The sequence below is a fragment of the Camelus dromedarius genome, chromosome 16, assembly GCF_036321535.1.
Source record: "Camelus dromedarius isolate mCamDro1 chromosome 16, mCamDro1.pat, whole genome shotgun sequence".
NCBI classification, from domain to species: Eukaryota; Metazoa; Chordata; class Mammalia; order Artiodactyla; family Camelidae; genus Camelus; species Camelus dromedarius.
In genome coordinates this window covers 28,841,588-28,858,666 of record NC_087451.1, presented here as the reverse complement: position 1 = coordinate 28,858,666, position 17,079 = coordinate 28,841,588, and the positions used below count along the sequence as shown (strand labels likewise).

The following is a 17,079-nucleotide window of genomic DNA, read 5'->3' as shown; positions in this document are numbered from 1 at the left end:
GCTCTCCAGGAGATGGGCAGAGAGGAGTGAACTTGACTGCTGCCCTGCCCGGGCCTGTGGCAAAATCCAGGCTGCCTGGCAGCTCAAACCAGTGTCCAGATACGCTCTGTTTACTGGGTGTGCTTTTGTTCCTCCCCGGAGGCCAGGGGAGTTGCATTCACCTCCATGTCCAGCTCAGCACTGACGTTCAGCAGCCCCAGGCACGCGTGTCCTCTCTCTGTCCCTCCCTGCTCTGACCCGTGGACACTTGGGCCTCCTAGTGACATCAGAGGGCATCAGGCTTCTGAGCTCACTGCTCCTGGCCAAGGTGCCTGCTTCTGACCTGAGTGGTCCTCCCTCCTGAGACCTCCCATCTCTCCTGCGGCTTAGTCCTCATGCTTCTGACTCGAATCAACGGAGAGGACCCGCCTAAGGCAGAACCGACCTGGATGTGAGATCAGGAGCAGGGGAGTCGTTGCTCTTTATTGTCCTTTGTATGATTCTGCGTAATGTCCTGATTCACATGCTTTTAGTGGAACTGACCTCAAGTACGTCAGGAACACATAATTTCACTCGGCTTTGAATGTAAGCACGAGTGGACATGTGCCTGTGAGCTGGGTGCAGGCTGCCGGCCCCTGGTCCTCGGGAGCAGCTCGGGAGGTGAGGAGGGGAGCCTCACCTGCAGGAAGGCTGATGCCTGGGCTGAGGGCTGCCTGCCTGCCTCACAGGCCGCATACAGGCCTAGGTGAGACCCTGGGGCCTCTAGTCCTGGGACTGCCAACTCAGGGGCCTGCCACGGCCAGCTGGGTGGCAGTGTGGCCTGGGGCGTGCTGGCGATGGCTGCCACACAGAAGTAGGGACCCAGGGCTACACTTGATTTGATTTTCCAAGTGAAACCAGAAATCCACGCTCCAGAGTCCCTGTCTTATAAAATGTTGGCAACTCATTTGAATATCGCAAAGGGACACGACGTAGGTCAGACCCTGGTGGGTGCAACTCTCCATGAGCTACTCCTGCTCTGAGGGAGGTGAGTCAGGATTCTAGACATCAAGGAAGGGAGGCAGAAGAGAAGGTTCAGCTTCCCTGAAAGGACAGGTAGGGGGTGTTCGTGGCTAGGGGTGGGCACTGGAGCTGCACAGGTGAGCCGGGGCTCCGTCAGGAGTAGGGAGACCTGGGGGGCCAGCCTGGCTCCGTGTCTAAGCCCAGCTTCCTCCTAGACCTTCCAGAGTCTGAGAACAGCCTGCAGCCGTCCTCTGGGGACCCCTGCCTCTCCACCAGGTGAGCAGAGGGCGGGGGCCAGGGCCAGCAGGTGGCAGAGCAGAGCGAGGGCTGTGTTCCACCACTGTTGGGAGGTGACAGCCTTTCTGAGGATGAGGTCAAGGAGGGGGAAGGAAAATTCCAGAATGCTGGGCTAGAGGGCCGATGGGGAGGCGGCCTCGCCCGACTGCCTGGCCCCACTCCTGCACTGGGCCTTGTGAGCTCGTACCCCTCCCCTCCCGCAGCAGCATCCCGGTGCGGCGGAGGCCGGCCCTCAAGATCCTGAGCCAGGTCACGGTGCTGGCTTTCCAGGGGGATGCGCTGCTGGAGCAGATAAGCGTCATTGGTGGGAACCTCACGGGCATCTTCATTCACCGGGTCACACCGGGCTCCGCGGCCGACCAGATGGCCTTGCGCCCTGGCACGCAGATCACGATGGTGAGTGTGCCCTGGAGCCCGGCATCCTCTCAGGGGCGGTAGCGGCAGCCGCAGACCCAGCTTCACGAAGGTGTGGTGTTGGCGTGGCCCGAGCTCCTTCTCGGGCTGATGGAAATCAGAGCGTCACACCCACTTAGAGGAGAGCCCCAGGGATTCGCCCCAGGGACTCTCGCCAGGCCCCTGCACCCTCCTGCAGGCCGACATCCTCGGGCCCGGAGGGTGGACTTGCGAGCCGAGCGAGGCTGGGCCCGCGCGGTGAGAGGGCTGTGGGCTGCGGTAGTCTTGACCCAGGGATCTTTCGACAAAGGCCATGTACGATTCTGATGGGGGCTTTTTTTTAAACTGTAAACTGTTCACTGTCATTGTGTGTGTGCGTGTGTGTGTGTGTGTTTGTGTGTGTGTGTGTGTGTGTGTGTGAAAAGACACATAACAAAACTCACTATTTTAACTATTGGGGGCATTTTAAAACTTTTTTATTGTAAAATATTCATTAAATTGCAGAAAACCTAAGTGTACAACTTAACTAATTATAGTATTAAGCAGACACATGGACAGGGAGGTGACTTTGATGGCGCCTAAAAGCAGAATCATTAAACTTCAAGCTTTTAAGAATAGAAAGAAATGAGCAAACAGGCGTCACCCATTCCTGAGGCCCCACCGGGGGGTGGGTCGTAGGGCGTGAAGGCAAGTGCTGGGTGGACAGGGAGGGGCTGTGCCCCCGGTCAGGAGTCCTGCGAACCCCACAGCTTCCCCCTAGCTGTCCACATGCCAAGCCGAGCTCTTGAATGGTCACATGTGGAGCTCCTGATGTGTCACCCGGTAGGTAGTCTGACCCCTCTCCGCCCCACGACACAGGCCCCTCGTCACGTTTCTGAGAGTCCTCGAGGTTCGCAATTATCAGCTCACGTTGTGGTTACAGCAGTGGAGCCCCTATATGAGACAGTCCTGATATCCCAGTGGGGCCAGTTCAGTTCTAACGGTGTTAGAAACACATTTTTTTCTCATAAAAACATGAACTCTCCTAAAGTGAAACACCACCAGGAACGAGTGAGTGGACGAGAGCCCCGTGGGTTTCACAGCTGGGGACGTGGTGGCCTGAAGGGTGCCCTGGCAGCTGGTGCCTGGAGGCCAGGGATGCCACAAAACATCCTGCAGGGCCCAGGGTGGCCCCAGATGTCAGTAGTCCCAGGCTGAACGCTGCCCTGGAACAGAGCATGTCATAGGGCAGAAACTCGGGGCACAGGGGCCATCTCAGTACACGATCTCGGGCGGAAGGTGTGTAGCCTGGAGGCGCTGTACCAAGACGTCCCGACGCCGGGCGGGTGATGGACGAAGGCTCTGAGGGCGCGTGTGGGTGTCCGGGAAGGCGTGGGTCTCCTGCGGGGCACACGCCTACACTCAGACTGTGGCTGCAGAACCCTGATCAAAGCAGTGACCCTCGAGATTTGCCCTCAGGTGGAAACGGAGCCCTTGTCCAAGGCCGTCCTGGAGGGCATGACTCTGGAGCGAGCCGTCAGACTTCTCCAGAGGGTGAACGGCTTCTGCTGCCTGTCTGTGAAGGTCAACGTGGAAGGTACACAGTCCTCAGCCCCCTCCCCTTCCCCCAGAGGCCACCAATGCCAAGGCTCCCAGCGCATTCCAGAGCCAGGCTGGGCCCCAAGTCTGCAGAAGCTCTCGGGGCAGAACCGTCCTCTCGGGGGATCCGGCCCCAGGGTTACCTGTCCTCATGTCCTCTTTGATCAGGTTATAAGAAGCTGGTCCAGGACATGGAAGCCAAAGTGGCCACGTCAGGGGACTCCTTCTACATCCGGGTCAACCTGGCCATGGAGGGGCGGGCAGAGGGGGAGCTGCAGGTGCACTGCAACGACGTCCTGCACATCACAGACACGCTGTTCCAGGGGGGCAGCTGCTGGCATGCCCACCGCGTCAGCCCCCAATGCACCAAGGGCACCGAACACGGCGCTGTCCCCAACTACACGAGGTGAGTGGCCATCGTGGGCCCCACCCCTTCCCCCAGGGGGGTGGCACTGCGTGGTCTCACTTAGCATGGGGGTCCCCTCCTGCCCGGGAGGGACAGCCTTCCTGAGGCTCCCTCCACTGCCCAGGGGTAGAGGGTGGGGTGCCTCAAAGAAGTGGAATGCCACGTTCACTGCTTAGACGGGGCTTTGTGAGAAGGGATGGACCTCAGTCCCAGAGCACTCTAGAGCATTCAGGACCAGTTTCTCTCCCTCAGCAGTACTGACATTTGGAGCTGGCTCACTCTTCGTCCTGGGGGGCCGTCCAGGTCACTGCAGGATGTTGAGTGGCATCCTGGCCCCCACCCGCTGGGTGCCAGTAGTGCCCCTCGCCCCAGGTGTGACAACCAGGGATGTCTCCTGTGCACCCTGGGGGTAGGTGACCCATCGAGCTGGTGTGTCCAGGGCTGTCTTGGTTTTAGCACAGAAAACCCCATATCCCGGGCAACCCCAAGTCCTGGGCCAGCCAGGCCAGCAGGTGCCCTCCCTGGGAGCAGCGTCTCCCCCGCGCAGAACCACGTTCTGGATCAGCCATGGGGCACAGAGCGCAGTGTCTTGTCCGGCTCAGTACAGATTCTGTCACCTGGAGGTCAGACTCAGCGGGGGCAGGGAGAGGCCTGAGACTGCATTTCCAGCACGGTCTCTGGGTGATGCCAGGCTGAAGTCCACAGGCCACACCGGGAGAAGTGAGGGTCTGGAGCACTGGCCTCCGGCCTGCTCACACTGCGTCAGCCGGGTCCCACCTCAGGACAACTCAGCTGGCATCTCCAGGGTTGGGTGGATGCTCTGCAGGTTTTTACAAGCCCAGAGGGCTGTAGTGGCCTCCGGGGTGGAGAACTGCGGCCTGTGCAGGGGGGTGTCCTGGGGCACTGGGCCGGGGCGTCCTTTCCCGCCCAGCCCTCCCTGAAGCTGGGCCGGGGCGTCCTCCTCTGTGCAGGGCCCAGCAGCTGCTCATCGGCCTCATCCAGGACATGGCTCATCAGAGCACCGTCGCCCGCAAGGTGAGGCGGCGAGCTCACCCGGCCAGCCCAGATCCTGGAAGCCGGGTCCCACTCGGGTGGGCCTTGCCTCTCTCCCGTGGCCTTCCTCCTCCCCAGGCTCACATCATCTGGAGGCAGGGGCCCAGTCGACCCTGCCTTCCACTCAGAGGGTCCCACCTGGGGTGGGCTGGAAGACAGGCACAGCCTGGAGGTCCAGGGACCACCCTGGATTTGCCGGGGGTGGGGTACCAGGCCCCCAGTCCTGTGTGGACGTCCCTTCTCCCCCATCCAGCAGCCTTCTGGGGGAGCCCGAAAGTTGGTCCGCATCGTCAGTGTGGACCGAACCAAGGCCAGCCCTCTGTGGTCATCCTTTGATGGGGGCCAGTTGGACCCAAGCTGGGCAGAAGGTGAGGTGGGTGGAGCTGGTGGAGGGTCTCTGGGAGTTGCTCTGGTTGGTCAGCTGGGTCAGGGTGACCCCACTCACCTAGGCCAGAGTCAGTGTTTTAAGAATCATAACTGATGTCTGTGTGTCTTTCTGGAGAGCAGTTGAGGTGCACAACTTCAGTGTCCTTTAACCAGCACTCCTGTACTTCTGTAACCCGCCCTGATAAAACGGTCTGAAGCCACTGGTACGATCACGTGGTCAGCAGTCCCTTTAGAATAGTGCAGCGTGAACTCCCTCCAAGTGCCCAGCGTTGCACAAACCAGTGGACCCCTCAGACAGCTGCTGAGGGACGGGTGTGGGCATGAGGCCGTGACAGAGGCCAGCACAGCCCGGACCCCCGAGCAGGTAAAACTGTGCAGGAAGATGAGCGGAAGTGAATTTAGAGGAAGGTGAATGTTCTCCTTGAAAAGTTTTCTGAGTGCATAATCTAACCTGGATGACCAGGAGCCGAGAGGAGGGACTCAGGAGGGAGGGAAGGACTGGGGTTGAGTCCTTGGAGGCCAGGGCTGACAACACAGGAGGTTTCCAGATCGTTTAGAAGGAAGAAAGTGGGCTTCTATCCTCTTTGTGGGCCAAATGAGGAGAACAGCTTGAACTGCAGCTTGCGGAGCTACTTCTGGGGAACCACAGGGCATCTGGTCAGCCAGCACAAGGGAATCGCTCAGCCAGGGTGGGTGTGGAGCGCACAGTGCATCGTGCCAGACCCCATGTGGCCCTGCAGTTGCTGGGGCTGTACCAGCGCGCAAAGCAGACGTGTCCCTCCGGGGGTGGGGCCGGGGACCTGGTGACGCGAGGGAGCAGCCTGGCCCAGCGGCTCACAGCTCTTCTCCCCGCAGAGCCCCCCACCATGGGCTTCTGGGCCGAGAGCTGCTTCACCCTGGTGCCCTACACCCTGGTGCACCCCCGCCGGCCCAGCCAGGCCCGGCCCGTGCTCTTCGTGCCCGGGGTAGTCGGGAAGATCCTGATCAAGAAGCTGTGCCTCCTCCACGGGTTTAAGAGATGCCTAGCAGGTAGGCGCTCAGCTGGGAGTCCCGCCTGGCTGGTGGCTGGCGGAGCAGGGCCTCGGCAACACTCCATGCCTGCTTTCAGGAGGGCAGCATGGCCAGAGGAGGTCGCAGGGAAGCCGTGACAAAGGACCACCAACTAGGGGGCTGGAAAGGCAGAGATTTATTGTCTCACGGTTCTGGAGGCCAGAAGTCTGGAATCAGGATGCCCCCGCAGGCCGCCCTCCCCCTGAAGGCCCTAGGGGCGCGCCCTCCGGCCCCTTCCTGCTCTGGCGGCTTGGGGTTGCATCGCTCCAGCCTCCGCCTCCTCGCCTCTCTATCTTCACACGATCTTCTTACAAGGAACCAGTCACTGGACTTAGGGCCACCCTGCTCCTGTGTGACCCCATCCTAACTAGCTCCGTGTGCAAAACCCTGTTTCCAACAAAGGCTGCCTTCTGAGCTTTCAGGTGGACGTGGATTTTGGGGGGCTGTCATTCCACCCGGAGCGGCTACTGGCGGCAGATAGGCTTGTAGTTAACCAGAGCTGTACGACCAAAGGGCTCTGTCCTCCTGCCCAAAGCCACTCCGTGTAGAGCCATGGAGACGGACCGGCCACTGGGGATCCTGGGTCCCAGGGGACAGAGCCTGAGTGTCCCTGCTCAGCAGGAAAGGTGGTTTGGCAGGTTGGAGAGTGGGAGTTAGCTCCTTGTCGCTTTCATCTACCCACCCACCGCCCCTCCGTGGTGGCTCCAGGGAGAGCTGTGTCACAGCCTGAGTGTGAACAGGGCCTGCCCTTCCCTCCTGGAGTCCAGAGGGGACAGAGGGCAGCGGGCTTGGTCCACGAGGTTCCTCCGGCGAGCACCGGCTGTGTGCCAGGCTCTGTGTAGGGGGCTAGAGACAGGGAGTTCAAGAGGCCCTCGGAGGTCTGTTCTGCCCTGCTGGAGAAAAACACCTAAAGACACGGCGTAAGCTCCGTGATGGCCAAAAGCGGGAGTCCTGGGAGGGGGCAGGGATGGAGGCTGTGATCTGACGGGCAGGCAGGAGTTTGTGAGCAGAACAAGGCAGTCCAGGCTAAGGGAGCAGAATGTGCAAGGGCACCGAGGCGCAGGTGGCATGACAGGGGCGGGGGCAGGCACCCGGACGTGCCATGCTATGTAACAGGCAGGGAGACATGACCGGGCCTGGTCCTTGAATGCCTGTGGTGAAGATGGCTTGGAGAAGGGCGTGGCTAGGGGCTGGGAGATGAGCTGAGGACCACCAGAATGCCGGGAGCCAGAGGGGGTGCAGCAAAACCACAGTCAGGAGGAAAGGGCAGCCCTGAGAGCCATCTGCAGGCTGGGATCACCAGGATCTGGGGGCACTTTGGAAGGCGGAGGCCAGCAGGAGAGCACGCTGGGGACAAAAGTGCCCCTGGATGAGAACCAGTGATTTGAAATCAGAGGGATTTCTGGATGCAGGAAGTTGGATATGTGAGTTTGGAGCCTGGAAAGTGATAGGAGAGGGGTTATCTACATCTGTCCCTCCTTCCTTCCTTCCTTCCAACCATCCACCCATGTCCTGGCACTGACTGTGCACCTGCTGTGTCTGATGATTTAGGGTGAACGTGCCGGGCACAGACCCCTGGGAGCGGGAAGAGCAGGGGCACACAGGACGGGCTTCCCAGAGCTGGTGGGGGTCCATGGGGGCAGGGGTGTTTGGCACGGGCTCCTGCGGGAACAGCTGGGTGTGTGACATCCATCAACTGTCACCTGCAGAGTACCTGAGCCAGGAGGAGTATGACACCTCCTGCCAGAGAGGGGACATCATCCAGGAGAGGGAGGCACCCGGTGGCCACTACTGTGTGACCCGCAGAGCAGTCGAGTCCCTCATGGAAAAGGTAAGAGGTAGGGGGGGGCTCCAGAGGAGGGCAGTGGGAAAGGGCAGGAAAGGCCAACCGCTAGGGCCCCCGGACACCCCAGGTTAGTACTCAGCTCGTGTCTGGTTCCATCCCAGGAAGACACACCCTGCTTCTGCCACCTGGAATCCACGTGATCTTGGGCGAGCCTCTTCGCTCCCCTGAGCCTCTTCCTCTGCAGCAGGGAGCGTTCAATAAACACCTGTAATGAGTAAGATGGAGACGGCCCTCCTAAGGCCCAGCGCGTGCGCTAAGCAGCTCGCTGGAAGCAGTCGAGTTTATATGAACTCAAAGAGCCAGGGCAGCTGAGTCGGAGGCGGGACAGCCCCATCCCCCCCACCCCCGACTCCCAAGGGGGTTGACAGAGCCGTCCGGCTCCTAGGGTGTGAGCTCCACGCGGTCTCAGTCCCAATGGCCTGTAATGTCTAGACTTCCCAAGTGAAAAATCAAATGGATGGGAACTTTTAAAACTGTACAGCAAGCACCCTTGCACAAAGGGGCATTCCCGAATTCTCTTCCTGTTCTCCTTACAAACCTCCATCCTACCTGACCTTTCGCTCCCCTCTCTTGGCGCCACTCCCAGGTGTGGGCCCCCCTTCTCCCTCTGGGGTGCATGATCTTGACCCACTTCTCCCCTCCAGAACACCCACGCCCTCCTGGATGTCCGGCTGGACAGCATCTGTGTCCTGCACAAGATGGAAGTCTTCCCCATCATCATCCACGTCTCCATCAACGAGAAGGTGGCAAAGAAATTCAAGTAGGCGCCCCCCTGGAGGCTTGTGGGGGGGGTCAGAACGGGCACCAGACCTCACTGTAAGGCCCACGGTGAGCACGTCCAGAGCCCATGACAGTTTCCAGGAACTCACCCATGCCAGCCCCTGAAGTGTCACAGGGCAGTTCCCCCACAACACCCAGGACAAACGCCATACGGCCCACCCTCGGGGAGCAACCCAGAGCGAGGTGAGACCCTAGAACCTGCCTGACCTTGGCCAAGGCCACACGTTTCCTGGGGCGCAGCTGGCAGTCCATCCGTGTTAGGTGAGGACGAAGGCTGAGAGCCCCCACTTGGATCAGGGCTAGAACAAAGCCAGATGTCCCGCTGCCCTCGTTATAAGGTGAGAACTGAGGCTGTAAACCAGACCCCTGCCCCCAGTCAGAGCATGTCTTCTGGGGCCTGAGTCACATCGTTTTCATGAAGCACTGGGTGCCCTTGAAGCAGGCTGCTGGGTCCAGGGGCGTCTGGGCAGCTTCTGCATCATTGGTCTGTCCGGATCCCGAGAATTCCAAGCCAGTGTCCAATTCCTGGGGCTCCGTGCTGGGAGGCCAGCGTGCTGCTCTCCCCAAGCTGCCCTCCCGTCTCCGGCCCCTGCAGGAAGGCCCTGCAGCGGCTTGGCACCACGGAGGACCAGCTCCTGGAGGCCGCCAGGCAGGAGGAGGGTGAGCTGGACAAAGCGCCCTGTCTGTACAGCAGCCTGGCCCCCGACAGCTGGAGCGACCTGGATGCCCTGCTTGGCTGTGTCCGCCTGGCCATCGCAGACGAGCAGAAGACGGTTGTGTGGACAGAGCAGAGCCCCCACTGATGCCCCCCGAGGCATAAATAAATTTAGAAAATGAACTTTGGCATATTTTATTAAAATAGAAAGCTTTTACAATGCTCTGGCCTGCGGCTTCCTCCCCATGCCTCCAAGGATGGAGTTGATGGGGGTGGGAGCCCACCCACTCAAGAGAGAAAGCCCCCTCTCTGGGTTTTCCCTGGCAGAGCCTCTGCTCCCGGGTGGATGGAGGCAGGGCAGGTCTAGAGCATTCCGTGAGCCACGTCTGTGCCACAGACTTGTGTTCATCCAAGCAGAACTGGCCCAGCCAGAGGATGGGGCGTTTTCATCCCTGGACTCTCAAAAAGGACAAGCTCGGCCATTACAGACCCCAGGCTAGAACTCAGCTCTCAGGGAGCCCACCAAGAATCAGCAGCCTCGGGGAGCCCAGCCCGAGGGGCGGGGCCGGGCTGTGGGCAAGGCAAAGGACAAAGACAAGCCCCGGGCTTGTCAGACCAGGGCTGACAGACAGACGCTGTCCCCACAGTGAGTACGGTCTGCACCCACCCTCCACCCCTGTGGCACACGGAAGCCTGCATCCCCTTAGGTGAAGGGCACAGGAGCGTCTGTGGGTTCCAAAGAACCAAGAGGCTCTGAAGCCCCTTCTTCTGCAGGCCCCCAGACCGCCCTCGCCTCGTCATGGGGTGGGGACCCTGCACCAGCCGGGTGCGCCCTGAGATGCCTGTGCCGGGACATGGCTCAGACCCAGGACAGCGGGTCCCCGGCCGTGGGGGCGGGCTGGGCCTCACAGCTCGTTGTGGAGCGGCCGGCACTGCGGGGAGAGCTTCTCCTCCAGCACGCCGTCGGGGGCACACACCCAGGGGTCATGGGTCTCCCACTGCCACTTGGCCAGTTGGGTCTGCAGCAGTCCCAGAACCTGGGCGTAGCGCGGGTCGGCGGCCAGGTTCTGGGTCTCGCGGGGGTCCCGGCCCCTGTCGTAGAGCTCCCAGCGCTCCCGGTAGTAGTAGCGGTGCAGGTCCTTGTACCAGCCCGTGGGCCGGCCGGCCGTGCTGCGATTCAGGAGGTCCTGGAACGTTGGCGACACGTAGAAGTCCTGGTCGACGGGAAAGGGCATCTTGAAGTGGAGGTTGTGCACGAGGTGGAAGTTCTGGTGGTACACGGAGCGCATGGGGTAGGACATGGTGATCTCATGGTGGCTCTGGCTGCCAAAGACCGTGGTCCAGAGGGGCTCTGCCTCCAGCGCTGGCAGCAGGGACCGGCCAGTGAGCTGGACGGTCTTCAAGCCGAAGATGGCATAGCTGGGGTAGGGGATGGAGAACCAATCCAAGATGGTGGGCGTGAGGTCTGGAAAGGAGGCAGCATCTCAGGGGGTGGGCCCTCCAGGGGCAAGGCCCACCCCCACAGAAGGGCTGCATCCCAGCCACTCTGGAAAGCTGGTGGGCCGCCTCACACACCATGTCACCAACAGGGAGAAGCTGCCACAGGCCAGCCTGTCACTGCTGCGTCATCTCTGGGCCATGGTGCCTTCGACGGCATAGGGAGAGGCCCACCTTGGTGGCACCCAGTACCCCTCTAAGACTCTGAGGACCGTGCAGGGGCCGTTCCCATGCTGTGCTGTGGCCACAGTGCTCCCCGACTTGTGCTTTGGGGCCAAAGGGAGATGTGAGCCCTGAGCCACAGGGGCCCAAGCACCCTGCTGCCCTGACCACTCAGAGTTGGGTGGAGGGGCCTGTAGCATCACTGTCACTTAGAAACTCGTCAGAAATGCAAATTCTTAGGCCCCACCCCACACCTACTGAACCACACCCTGGGGGGGACCTCTGGATGCTACCAAGGGCTCCGGGTGGCTGACGCCCACCAGCGGGCCAGCCGAGAAACAATGGGCATGAAGGCGGTGAGACCCAGACCAGAAGCCAAGCTCGGTGCTTGTGAGCTGTGCGGCCTTTGGCCGTGCACTTCACCCGAGCCGCGCATCTGCACCTGTAGGGAGGCGCAGTCGTACCTAGCAGGCTCACGTAGGCCTCACTGGCCTGGCCCCAGCGCTGCGGGTGCTCTGGGGACGACACCAGCAAGGGCTCCGCCGTGCCCGGCCAGTACAGGTTGGTCCTGCCGCTGGGGAAGGGGACTCCGTTGTCGGATGTGAAGATCACCAGGGTGTCATTCAGGACGCCCGCTCCACGCAGCTCCTGGAGCACGAGTCCAATCCCTGCGGGGTGCGGAGGGGGAGCAGCGCTCAGCACAGGCAGGCGTGGTGGCACGGGAACATGCGGGCACTCGCCCGCTGCACCATCAGCCACTGGACCCCGTGCCGTCATCTCCCTCGATCACCCGGGCCATCCTTCCCACCCGCCCAGGCCTCCCGCCCAGCACTCTACCCAGTGCCCTGTCCTGGAGCAGGACTTGCCCGGCCTCCACCTGAGCGCCCTATCCAGGGACCCCAGCCATCCCCTGGCACTTCCGTGTAACCCTCACGCACCTGCTACCTGCCACACGCTGGTTTCCGTGTTTCCTGGAGTCTCACGTCTACCCCATAGAGCTAACAGGGATGGTCTTGGGCGAGGCCAGAACACGGGATTCCCTCTTGCCCACCCCCTTTGCAGGTCCCCGTGAAGTAATGGCACCAACAGGAAAACTATAAAGGCACCAAGCACCTACAGGCGGTTGAATGATGGTCCCCCTGAAAGGCATGTCCACCTGGAACCTGTGAATGTGACCTTATTTGGAAAGAGGGTCTTTGCAGATGCAGTTAAGTCGCAGGTCTCAAGATGTCACCCTGAAGTACCTAGGTGTGCCCTAAATCCCATGACAAGTGTCTCTACAGGAAAAACCGAGACAGAACAAGAGAAGACACAGAGGAGTCACGTGGCGACAAGGCACAGACTGGAGGGATGCAGCCACAGGCCAGGGAGCACCTGGGCCACCAGAAGCTGGGAGAGGGAGGAAGGACCTGCCCCCAGAGGCCCCAGAGGGAACACAGCCCCTCGACACCGTGACTTCCGGCTTGCAGCCCAAGACGGGGGCCAGAGCTGCACCCTATGCCACCGCCTGCACTCCTTGACCCCACCTTGGTCCATGCGGCCGATGGTGGTGTACTGAGCGGCCAGGTCAGCTCGGGCTGCCGGGGTGTCAGGGACGAAGTAAGGCACCTGGGACGGGGCAGGTGGGTGGAAAGTCAATGTTACAACAGATAGGTTGGGGAGGACAGTGACTAGCCTTTGAATTGGGGCAGGAGAGGCAGGTGCCAGCCTCCCTCCCGGGGCCCGAAGTCATCTTCCTTCTAGAATGGATCAGCCCGGAATATGCTCTTCTGGGTACCACCCCACAGACGGGGGCCTGGCTGCCGTGAGTTGGAGGGTCTCTCATTACACACCTGGGGCCAGGCTGCAAGCCCACGGGAGGGGTGCTGGTCCCCAGATTTACAAGGCCAAGGATGCAGGACGGGTGGGCATCTTGGGAACATGGTGAGGGGCTGGCCCTCCCACCTGCACATCCTGCGGGTTGTAGATCTGGGGCGTCCAGTCTGGGATCCGCCCCATGCCGCTCTCCCCGTTGCCAAACTTCTCACAGAAGGCCCCATACTGTGGCTGCGAGTGCCCACAGCGGTGGGGGTCGTGGAAGGCGACGTAGAGGAAGAAAGGCCTGCACATGGAGGGATGGGCTTGAGCATTGAGGTCAAGGTCAGACGGTTGACCCACTATCTGGCTTCTACCCTGGGGAGCCCCATCCTTTGGGAAGGAACACCCGTCAGTTTTGTCTCTCTCCTATAACTGAGAGCGTCCCCATGATCGGCACTGCCTCATTTTCCCCACATCCCCACCTCCTCTGGCCAGATCGACTTGAGTATCTGGAACCTCCCCCACCTCACCCCAGCTGTCTGGGGACTCCACGAGTCCCAACCAGACTCGGGATCTGCATCACGTACTAAGTGCCCAGAGGTCTGGCTGTGGGAGGGCGGGGAGGGGTCAGGAATGGGGCGGGGCCCTCCTCGCACCTGTCGTCCTGAGTCTGCAGGAATTTCTGGACCAGCAGTTTAATTCTAGTGATATTCCGCCCCACCTGGAGGACAGAGCCATTCTCCTCCGTGTACGCAAAGTCGAACGGGTACACCGTCTCTGGCCCCACGTGCTTCTTCCCGATGATGCCTGGAGCCGCGGAGACAGGCCTGTCCTGAGCCCTTCGGTCTCCCACTTCCTTCTGCTCTCTTTTCCACCCCCCCCCCAAGTCCTGGGCCTAACCCCCCACCCCCTGAGCCGTGGCCTCCACGAGGGCAGCTGGGCCTTTGTTCTCACGTGCCCGTGGTCCAGCCAGGAGGCCCAGGCTCCCTGGGGCCTAGTGCTCAGAGCAGGGGTCAGTGGGAGCTCAGGACAGGCCTCACTCCTCTAGGGCAGGGAGGGAAGCTGCTCTCCGCCCCCATGGCCGCCCGGAGCCCCTCACCTGTGCGAATGCCGGCTCGGCCCAGCAGCAGCGGCAGACTCTGCACCCGGTCGAATGAGCTGAAGTGGTGGACATCCTGGTGCAGGCCATACATTCCGTTCTGATGCTGCCGGCAGAGACGCCGTGAGGCAGGGCACCACCGGCGGCCCGGCCGGCAGCCGCCGGCTCTCGCTCTCCCAGCCTCACCAACCCCACCCCTCATGGGCCGCCCATTTAGAACCATTAGAGAGGCTTTCTCCCCGCCTCAATCCCTGCCCGACAGGCCCCCAGGCCCGTCCTGTGGCCCTCAGCAGGAAATACAGTAGACTGGGAGGGTGCAAATCACGCAAGTCAGGGGCGCCTCTTCTCTCTGGGTACCTGTGCCTCCCCACTCACCTACTATGAGCACGTGTCGTGGAGCGGAAACCACAGCAGCAGGTCTCTCTTTATTAACGAACTTTCACGCAGTGTGAAAAAACTGCTGTGCGTGTTACAAACCCAGACCGAAAGATGGAAGAAAGGAAAGCCCTGCCCTTCAGCTGCAGCCCGCAGCCCGGAGTGAGCGCGGCTCGCACGCCTCGTTACCCTCTCAGGAAGCGCCCGTGTACCGGCCGCAGTCTCCCCTGTACGGGCGTCTCCTGCGCGCTGCCTGTCGCTCAGATGGGGATGCACAGAGCACACCTGCCTCCCGTACGTTAACGTCGTGAGATAACACGTCACGAATAAGTGTCTGTGTATGCCCAAGTTCACTGCAGCAGCATTCCAACAGCCAAAGGTGGCAGCGGCCCAAGTGTCCACCGACAAACAGCTGCATAAACAAAACACGCTCTCTCCCTACAATGACACGTGACTCCTCCTTGAAAACGAGTGAAGTGCTGACGTGTGCCGCTGCACAGGTGAGCCTGGAGGACGCGATGCTCAGTGAAATCAGCCAATCACAGAAGGACAAATCCTGGGTGATTCCCCTTATGTTGAGGCACCCAGAGTTGCCAAATTCATGGAGACAGAAAGTAGAATGGCGGTTGCCAGGGACGGGACCCGGGGCCGAGGGGAACAGGAAGTTAGTGTTTCATGGGGACAGAGTTTCAGTTTGGAAAGAGAAAAAAGTTCTGGAGGCAGATGGTGGTGATGGCTGCACAGCGTGGATGTAATCAATGCCACTCAACTGTAGCCTCAAAGATAGTTAAAATGGTAACTTTAACTACCCACCTTAACACAATAAAGACAAAGTAAGTGCCTTAAATGGCAGCTTTTATGGTCACACAAGCTCCTGGGATGATATCACAACAGGAGTTAACACTATTGCCAGGCGAGTACGTGCCAGACACCTTGCTATGTACTTTATAAAGTATTAACTTGGTCAACCCCATCCTAATCCCATGAGTGAGGTGTTACTGTGACCCCATCTTACAGGTGAGGGGACTGAGGCACACAGAGGTAAGTGACTTGCTCACAGTCACACAGAGTGGTGGGGCAGGGCTCATGAGTGGGTCGTCCAGCCCAGCCTGCACTTCCACCATTTGACTGGGGGTGGGGGAGGGAAGGCAGGCGCATCCCCAGGGAGAACAGGGAGGGGTTCCAGGCTACAGAGGCCGTGGGGGCACTCCCTCCCCCATGCCCTCCTCCTGCCCCTCTGCTGCCCTCACCTGAGGCAAGCCAGTGAGGAGGCTGGCGCGGCTGGGAGAGCAGCTGCTGACGGAGGTGAAGGCATTGCGGAAGAGGAGGCTGCGGCGGGCCAAGGCATCCAGGTGAGGGGTGGCAATGGCACTGTTGTTGTAGGCGCCACTCTCAAAGCCTCCGTCGTCCGCTACAGAAGGCGGGAGACAGAGCACACGGTGGGCTGGGCTCAGAAGAGCAGCTTGTGGGAGTGAGGGAGACCTGGGTCCTGCTGCGTGGCCTGAGCCAGTGATGCCCAGGCAGATATGATGCCCAGGGGGGCATAATATTCAGCAAGCGTGATACCTGAGTGGGAAGGCCACCAGGCATGTATGCAAACTTGGTGGGCATGCTAGCAGGGAGGCATGACTCTCAGGCGGGCATGAGACCCAGGCAGGCTTGCATGATGCCCAATTTCATGACACTCAGTGGGCATGCTAGCAGGTGTGACTGGGCAGTCCTGGGCTCTGCAGACACTGCACAAGGATGTTCTCCCCCAGTGCCTCTGGGAGAGGGGGAGTTGAAGAAGTCCCTCAGTGGAATACTGTTTAAGTTACAATTAGCTGAAGGGCCTGCCTGAGACCACAAGTTAATCAGAAAGTGACCCTGGCGAAAGGCCAGACCTCAAAAGAGGAAAAAATCGGGTTGCCTTGTGATAGCCAGGCCGTAGTCACTCACGCAGGAAGTCTTGTGAACAGCAGGGCTTTTGAGGAACTTGGGGTTTGGGGAGGTCACGGGAGAGGGCGTGTGGGTGGTAGGGGGCTGCTCCCTTCAGCCAGGAGAAGGAGAGGTGAGCCACAGTGCTCCGGGGTCTGATAAGGGAAGGGCAAATTTAGGGGATTATCACTGCTGTGGAGATGAGAGCCCCAGGGCCCCGGGGCTGGTCTCTGGGGACTTGGACAGCCAGCCCCTGTTCTGGAATCCCCTCTACGATCTGGGCACTGCTGGGTTCTAGAAAGCCGCCCAGCCCCTCAAGGCGGGGCCGGGACCGCAGGGTTAGCCTCGCAGCTCTGGTCACAGGTAAGGGTGCAGGGTCAGAACAGGGGCAGGCATTGGGTGGGAATGCTGGGGCCGACACCGCCAGACCCCGCATGGTCGCTCCTACCCCTCTCCAAGGAGCGGACCACGAGGAGTCTGGGGGCAACAAAGAGAGGAGACAAGGAATGAACAGCAACAGGGACTGCAGGGAACAGGAGGGTCAACACTGATCGCTGGTGGGGAGGGGCGAGTGGCCGCGTCTGGGGGCGACAACCGGCGGCCGTGGAGGGCAGTACCCAGGGTGGCGGCGGGTCGGCAAGGATGCACTCACCGAGGATCAGCAGCACGTTCCGGGGACGCGCCCGGTGCGCACGGCAGATCCCCAGGGCGAGGAGCAGCGCCCAGCAAGCCGGCACCGGGAGGCGCATGGCGGCGGCTCCGGCCGGGCCCCGCCCCGCGGTCACGTGAGCGCCGGGCCCCGGCCC

At 60.9% G+C, this 17,079-nt stretch overlaps 2 protein-coding genes across 14 annotated transcripts in view; one reads left to right on the top strand and one right to left on the bottom strand.

Annotated features, from left to right (window-relative positions):
- CARD14 (caspase recruitment domain family member 14) overlaps positions 1-9,609 on the top strand; it is a 32,041-nt gene extending 22,432 nt beyond the window's left edge. For 10 of the 12 annotated variants that reach the window (XM_031469253.2, XM_031469264.2, XM_031469247.2 and 7 more), the window contains 10 exons: positions 1,197-1,257; positions 1,482-1,674; positions 3,130-3,247; positions 3,418-3,655; positions 4,627-4,690; positions 4,962-5,076; positions 5,951-6,124; positions 7,855-7,976; positions 8,636-8,751; positions 9,367-9,609. In XM_031469253.2, coding sequence (XP_031325113.1) covers positions 1,197-1,257; positions 1,482-1,674; positions 3,130-3,247; positions 3,418-3,655; positions 4,627-4,690; positions 4,962-5,076; positions 5,951-6,124; positions 7,855-7,976; positions 8,636-8,751; positions 9,367-9,574 — 1,409 coding nt within the window. In that variant the 3' untranslated portion in view covers positions 9,575-9,609. The remainder of the gene's footprint in view (positions 1-1,196; positions 1,258-1,481; positions 1,675-3,129; positions 3,248-3,417; positions 3,656-4,626; positions 4,691-4,961; positions 5,077-5,950; positions 6,125-7,854; positions 7,977-8,635; positions 8,752-9,366) is intronic. The other 2 variants (XM_031469262.2, XM_031469263.2) reach the window with 2 other exon arrangements.
- On the bottom strand, positions 9,606-17,055 carry SGSH (N-sulfoglucosamine sulfohydrolase). 2 transcript variants are annotated; one of them, XM_031469273.2, is made up of 8 exons: positions 16,926-17,055; positions 15,607-15,767; positions 13,982-14,087; positions 13,539-13,689; positions 13,030-13,186; positions 12,612-12,693; positions 11,550-11,753; positions 9,606-10,891 (listed from the first exon to the last, which is right to left on the bottom strand). In XM_031469273.2, the coding sequence occupies exons 1-8, from the start codon at positions 17,020-17,022 to the stop codon at positions 10,332-10,334; spliced, it is 1,518 nt and encodes a 505-aa protein (XP_031325133.1). In that variant the 5' UTR covers positions 17,023-17,055; the 3' UTR covers positions 9,606-10,331. The 2 variants fall into 2 exon arrangements, with proteins under 2 accessions (XP_031325133.1, XP_064351482.1); XM_064495412.1 differs by having other exon boundaries at positions 10,692-10,845.
- Positions 17,056-17,079: the final 24 nt, after the last annotated feature.